Source organism: Notolepis coatsorum, assembly GCF_963971535.1.
Source record: "Notolepis coatsorum genome assembly, chromosome: 1".
In the NCBI taxonomy this organism is placed as follows: domain Eukaryota; kingdom Metazoa; phylum Chordata; class Actinopteri; order Aulopiformes; family Paralepididae; genus Notolepis; species Notolepis coatsorum.
Window position 1 is genome coordinate 4,704,935 of NC_140165.1, and position 7,500 is coordinate 4,712,434.

The 7,500-nt window shown below is 45.5% G+C and overlaps 1 protein-coding gene across 1 annotated transcript in view; it reads left to right on the plus strand.

The window, feature by feature from the left end:
- The window catches only part of nid2a (nidogen 2a (osteonidogen)), a gene marked incomplete at both ends in the record, with an annotated part of 69,549 nt that overhangs the window by 61,231 nt on the left and 818 nt on the right, over window positions 1-7,500 (plus strand). The window contains 2 exon segments of the mRNA XM_084330158.1: window positions 4,810-4,982; window positions 7,157-7,297. Coding sequence (XP_084186284.1) covers window positions 4,810-4,982; window positions 7,157-7,297 — 314 coding nt within the window.

Here is a 7,500-nt window from a genome sequence, read left to right on the forward strand (position 1 = left end):
AACCTGAGACCATAGGATCCACACAGGCGGCCGCACTAACCAGCTGAGCTAAAGGGTCAGATCCGTCAGCAGGCGCTGGTTGACTGCGACCGACTCAACCCTAGTTTACATTATAGTAGTAGTAGTAGTAGTAGTTTCATTCAGTCATCACACACAATACAATATGCACAATCATTCCACAATCTTGGATTTGGCAGTGACTGAAAAGGTACAGACTGAAGCATAATGCTTATACATGCCTGTCCTATATTCTTAACAAAATTAAGACTCCAAAACAGTATTCTAAAAGGAAATAACAAAACAATAATTATTCACATTTGTAATCTTAAACCATTTTCTTAAAAACCAAAATCGAATTACTCATTCTTAAACGTACTGTATATCAGCATTGTTCCACAAGTTAACCCCAACAATAGAAATACACCTCCTTTTAATCCCTTTCTTAGCTTTTTGAACAGTACATTTACAAATGTATCATTGACTTTATTAATTAACAGAGTTTACTGAAAATCTGCAGAATCGTACATCTGATAAGACCATAGACATAATAATAAACAAAAAGAAATGACACAAGACGAGATTAAAAAACCTTTTACATGTAAGATTTGACTAAACTGACCCTTGGTTGAGCAGCCTACATACTGTAAAAAAGAAAACTGTAAAAGAAATGGTAAATGTCTGGCAGCAACGGTTTCCAAATACTTACTGTCAAATTACAGTAAAATCAAATACATTTACAGATTACAACCTTTATTTAATAGTTAATATTTTGATAAAAGGTAATTTACTGTATTTTTACACTTAAAGTAGAAAAACAAAAGTAATCTGCAACTTGTTCCTGTTCGCAGACGACTCAGCCCTGCTGGTCTCTGACAAGTTACAGGTTGAAAAAACCCTCAGCTCGGAACTCGGCAAAATCTGCACCTGGCTCGCTGACAACAAACTATCATTACACCTGGGCAAAACAGAGTCCATTCTCTTCGGTTCAAATAACAAACTCAGCAAGACCGACGGCTTCTCAGTTACAGTGGGTGACAATATTGTCACAAGGAAAGATGAAATTACATACCCAGGTTCCATCCTAGAGGCTAATCTTTCCTGTGACAAAATGGCATCCAATGTAATAAAAAAAAGTCAACCAAGGGCGGCTACGTGGCGTAGTGGGCAAGGCGCTCACCACGAAATCTGGAGACGCTGGGCTCGGCTGTTCGAGCCCAGCGCTCCACATTTGCCTTTAGTTTAGCTGGTCGTCCGTACTAATACACATTGGCCGTATTAGGGGGTGGGAAACTGATGGGTGGGGATCGGGCGTTGTGGACAGCGACTCCTACAGGTCGGTTGGTGCGCCTGCGCAGTGGAATCAGGAAGTGTCGGGGGCAGCGTGAGCCTCCCACGCGTTACTCCTCGCCACTGAGAGATCGAGCTGCGCAGGTGAAAAGATGCGACTGCTGTTACCTCAAGTACCGGAGGGGACTTGTGCTATGTATGACTTAGTCCACATTGCAGCCGGCTTGTGGGAGGCAAGAAACAGCGTTCGTGACAGGGGAGGGTTGAATTGGATGATACGAAATTGGGATGGGAGAAAATATAGAAAATGGGAGAAAAAGTGGATCAAAAAAAAAAAAAGTCAACCAACGAACTAGATTCTTGTACCGGATCTCGTCTCTGGTAAACAAGAATACCCTGAAGACTCTGGCAGGAGCACTCATTCAAGGGTACTACGAATATGCTTGCACCTCATGGTACCAAAGCACCTCAAAGGCGCTAAAAACAAAATTACAAACATCACAAATCAAACTGGTCAGACTACTGCTTGACCTTACTCCTAGAATCCACCTCACCCCTGCCCACTTTGACAACCTATAGGATGGCTTAGAGTAGACGACAGAGTACAGCAACTTGCAATGGGCCTGGTCTACAAGATACATACACGACCAAGGTACCCATGTACATGTCAAAATACTTCCCAACGGTCAGTGAATACCACGACCACAACACCAGAGGGAGCTCCACAAATCATGTTAAACCCAGATTAGGCTCAAACAAGGGACTAAACACGTTTAGCAATTATGCCACATCAATGTGGAATGCCCTACCCACAGCTGTAAAGGAATGTGAATCACTACCCACTTTTAAAACCACTCTCAAGGAGCACCTACGGGAGACTGCAATTCGAAACTGGGCCCTGTAAATGTCTTAACTCAACCCCCTCTAATGTAAATGTCCTAACCCAATAATACACGAGACCCTCTTCTTGGGACCAAGTAAGGTTTCGTCGATAATCCATTGTACAGTTTCTTCGTCAAATGTATATACTCTCTTTTTTAAACTCTTTTTGTATCACAAACAGTACTGTATTTGTAAATCTGGCATCATTCACTCATTCATTCATTCTGACGTGACGACCCTTCCTTCTTTTTATAGTCATAAATGTATAGATGTAGCCGTACTGTCTATCTGTATGTCATATTATGTTATGATGAATTGAAAATGGGGGACCCTGATGTAAACAAGACGAAAGTCTTTCTCTGGTCTGCATGTATACACACATACAATTGTGTGTATTGAGCTGTACTGTATTGTACCCATTCTGCAATCTGTTAATACAATTTTCAATCAATCAATCAATCTGTAAACTAATACAGTGAATTTCCTGTGAAAGAACTAATTTTTTTTACAGTGTAGCTGCAGTGTGCAGAGTTGGGTTTCTGTCTGTTTGGATTGGCCTCAACTCCACCAGCTTGTTTTTGTTTCTCAGTGTTCTGGTGGTACAGCTGTTGTCGGGGGCAACAGGTCAAAGGTCACGCAGGGGGTGCTTGCTGCTGCGCCTCGCCAGGTTCTCCTCCTCCAGAGGACCGAGGTGAAGCCAGCTCTTCTTCTGATGCTTTTAATTAGGGATGTTCGATATTGGCTTTTTTTTTTACCGATATCCGATATACCGATATTGTCCAACTCTTAATTTCCGATACCAATATCAACCGATACCGATATATGCAGGGGTTCCCGGAATCATTTCAGTTAATTAACATTACATATCTCTTGTCGTGGAATTAACACAATATTATGCATACTTTTGACAATAAATGCCTGGGTAAATAAAGGTTAAATAAATGTAAAAAAAAAATAATAATAATAATATTTATTTTTTTGAAAACCGATACCGATCATTTCTGACATTACATTTTAATGCCAATATCGTCCGATAATATCGGACATCCCTACTTTTAATAAGGTTCAGAGCACCGCGCCGTGTTTGACACACATGACTGTGTGGACTTTCACTAGATCATCAGCAGACAGTCTATATCTGTCACTAGATCATCAGCAGACAGTCTATATCTGTCACTAGATCATCAGCAGACAGTCTATATCGCATCATGTTGATGTGTCATTGAGCAAGACACTTAATCCCTAATTGCTCCCGATGAGCAGGTTGGCACCTTGCATTGTTGCCTCCGCCTTCGGTGTGTGAGTGAATGGGTAAAATGTTAAGTAACAAACAAACTAATTGTAATAAAAGCGCTATATATAAAAGCAGACATATACATTACATTTTACATTTAGTCATTTAGCTGAATTTAGCTTTTATCCAAAGCGACTTACATGTTCTGTACAGCAGGTCAGCAGGAAGGGTACAACTCTGGCAGATAAGTAACAATGTTCCTCAAACAGTGTTGAAACTTGAGTGCTGCAGTGTTGAGTGCATAGTAGTAGAGACATGTTAGCTACTAGTAGGTAGTAGTATAGGCAACGAAGATTATTTAGTGGCAAAGTGCACGACAAAGACAGTACGAAGGTTTTTTTTGTTTTTTCTTTTACACACACCGGTCATACTTAGGAGAAACAAATTACCATGGAAGAGAGATCGAGTATCACACACACACACACACACACACACACACACACACACACACACACACACACACACACACACACACACACACACACACACATGCACATGCACACACACACACACACACACACACACACACACACACACACACACACACACACACACACACACACACACACACACACACACACACACACACACACACACACATACCAAATTAGCAACGCCAGTGAAAGCCACTCCTACCAAATGCACAGAAACTGAGTATTACACATAGTAGAGAGAGAGAGAGAGAGAGAGAGAGAGAGTGAGAGAGTGAGAGAGAGAGAGAGAGAGGGAAAGAGAGAGAGAGAGAGAGATACTTTGACTTTTGATATTCTTTATTAACACATCTCATTCTCAACAAAAAAAAATGCCCAGTAGAGACAAAAAAAAACTCACAGCATCTTCATAAAACCAACACACACACTCACACACGCTCGCTCGCTCACCGGCACGCACCAACACACACCCACCCACACACACACACACCCTGATATATCCCAACATTTTTATTCAGCACACATAAACACACTTGACAGTCAAATGCATATGCTCAGCCCCTCCTCCCCCACAGTACATAGTGCATTCCCCAGTCCCCAGGCATTCTTGAACGCACCAACATCATGTCTCGGTGAAGAATACATGAACTCCAACCTAAGGCGTGCAGAGATCATTCCCCTCAACATAGCCACTGATTCCGTAGGACCGACGCCCCTGATCTTATTCCTGCGGGTTAGCCAAATGGCTAACTTAGCCTGACCATATATAAAGTTCAGTAATACACTTACAGCCTTATTACGTAATGAATACATATGGCCCAAGGATGAAACTCCCCACACAGAAAATCTCCCCCAGTTTCACACACACAACCCTTTGAGGAAACACAACACATTATTGACCCTTTGGCATTGTAGGAAAGAAAGCATGGGTAACGGTTTCCGACACTCCACCCATCGCCCACTCCAAGACCCCTGCAGTGTTCAACTCCTCCAGCTCCATCAGGAACAACTGCAGGTCCAGCCCTAACCCACCAGCAGTGCACACGCTGGCCCCCTCCAGCACATACCAGTACTGTGTTGCAGCTTCTGTGCTGCCTGGAGTCTGAAAGCATTCATCCTGCTCTCTAGGTCAATAAGGCCTTGTCCTCCTTCCTGAACCAGCAAATAGAGGACTGCGGCCCTCAGCCAGTGATGTCCGGACCAGAAGAAATCCACCAGCTTCCAGGAAGCCTCTGGGGGGGTTAACGTACAGCCAGCCGATGCCACAGGGAGGAAGCACCTTAACGATGAGCACCCTCCCTCTGCAGGAAACCTGCGGTAGCAGCCACTTCCACCTCGACAACCTATAGCCACCATCGTCTGTGCTACGCCCTCCCAGTTTTTACTGACCCACCCCTCTGAACTCAGATATACCCCTATAAGCTTGAGGCCATTCTCACCCCGCTGTAGCTCCCCTGGTAACTGCGGTAATGTCAGGCCCCTCCATGCCCCACACTGCAGTGCCTGATCACTCTTACCCCAGTTCACCCTCGCTGAAGCTGCTCTCGCATACACCTCGAGGCTATTCTCTACGGCTCTTACATCCTCTCCATCCCTGACAAAGATGGTCAAGTCATCCGCGTATAGGCAGACAGACATATTGGCCTGTCAATCCCCAACTCAGGTGCACACACACCCTTCAACCTCTTCCTCAACATACATTTACATTTAGTCATTTAGCTGAACGCTTTTATCCGAAGCGACTTACAAGTTCTGTACGACAAGTCATCAGGAAGGGCACAACTCTATCAGCTGAGTAACAATGTTCATCAAAGTGTTGAGTGCTACAGTGTAGGTTAGTTTATTAGGACAAGTGCATGACAGTAAGCTTAGTTAGGGTTAGATTTTCTTATTTTTTTTTTAAATTATTTTAAAAATTATTTCAGATAGAGGACTGCCAGAAGAAATCCACCAGCTTCCAGGAAGCCTCTGGGGGGGTTAACGTACAGCCAGCCGATGCCACAGGGAGGAAGCCACCAGGTTGTTAACGATGAGCACCCTCCCTCTGCAGGAAACCTGCGGTAGCAGCCACTTCCACCTCGACAACCTAGCCACCATCGTCTGTGCTACGCCCTCCCAGTTTTTACTGACACACCCCTCTGAACTCAGATATACCCCTAAAAGCTTGAGGCCATTCTCACCCCGCTGTAGCTACCCTGGTGTTCAAGAAGTGCGTCTTTAGTCGACCGGCGAACGATCGGACAGGTTTCGGCTCTCCTAACTGGGGTGGGTAGTTCATTCCACCATTGTGGGGCAAGGACAAACACAGAAAAGGCTCTATGGCCAAAGTGTAAAGCTGACCTAACAGTGGGCAGCTGACCTAACAGTGGGCAGCCCTGGCCGGACCCCCCCCCCCCCCACTTGGACTGTCCTGCTGCTCACGCCCCCCACCCACTTTTATAAGACACGAGGGCCCCATTATATAACATTTTTACAATCGACATAAAACTCTCCCCAAACCCAAACCCGGCAAGAACATTATATACATATTAAATACCCATGGTCCACCCTGTCAAAAGCCTTCTCTTGATCAAGAGAGGTGACCCCAACATTTGCGTTGTGTAACCTAGACAGGTCCATCATGTCCCTCATTAAAAACAAATTGTCTGCCATGCCCGTGGTGCATTTTTTCCTATTGCTAGGTTTTAGTGAGTTTTTCCTTACCTTCGCGTGGGGTATGTCTGGGAGTGTTGCATTTATTTTGCATCTATTTAAAAAAAAATTGACTTTATGGTGTTTTTGTTTTGTTCTTGACTTATTGTGATGTTTCTTCTTGACTTGTTTAAAGAAGACGTGTCCGGCCCCATTGGGGACATTAAAGTGTGTTGTCGGGCCTTACAAATACATTAGATTTGATTTGATTTGCATCACAGCCTCATCAGGCTGGCAGGTCACTGCCAGAGACATCATGAGATGCCAACCAGCAAACTTGTGCTGTGGGAACCAACACACGGGCATCGATCACAAGGACGTCCCACGTTAACCTACGTGGACGCACTCAGGAGGAGAGATGCGGGAACAGAAACCACCGGCGAGCTAGCCAGATGCATGGAGGATCGGGATGACTGGAAGCACCGATGGAGGGCCTGTCCGAGGACGACCTAGATATACAGCCTGGTGGTATAGTACAGGAACTGCACCGCTCACAGCCGCAGAGCAATACAGAGAGAGTTGTTAAGACGGCTCAGAAGATCTGCGGCTGTGAGCTCCCCTGTGTACACAGGACATTTACAACAACCGGTGCATCAGCAAGGCCCGGAGGATCATAAAGGACCCCTGCCACCCCAGTCTGTTCCAAGTAACTGCTGCCTTCCGGGAGGCGTTACCGCAGCCTCAGAGCCGGGTCCAGGAGCCTCAGAGCCAGGTCCAGCAGCCTCAGAGCCGGGTCCAGCAGCCTCAGAGCCAGGCCCAGGTCCAGCAGCCTCAGAGCCGGGTCCAGGTCCAGCAGCCTCAGAGCCAGGTCCAGCAGCCTCAGAGCCAGATCCAGCAGCCTCAGAGCCAGGCCCAGGTCCAGCAGCCTCAGAGCCAGGTCCAGCAGCCTCAGAGCCAGGTCCAGCAGCCTCAGAG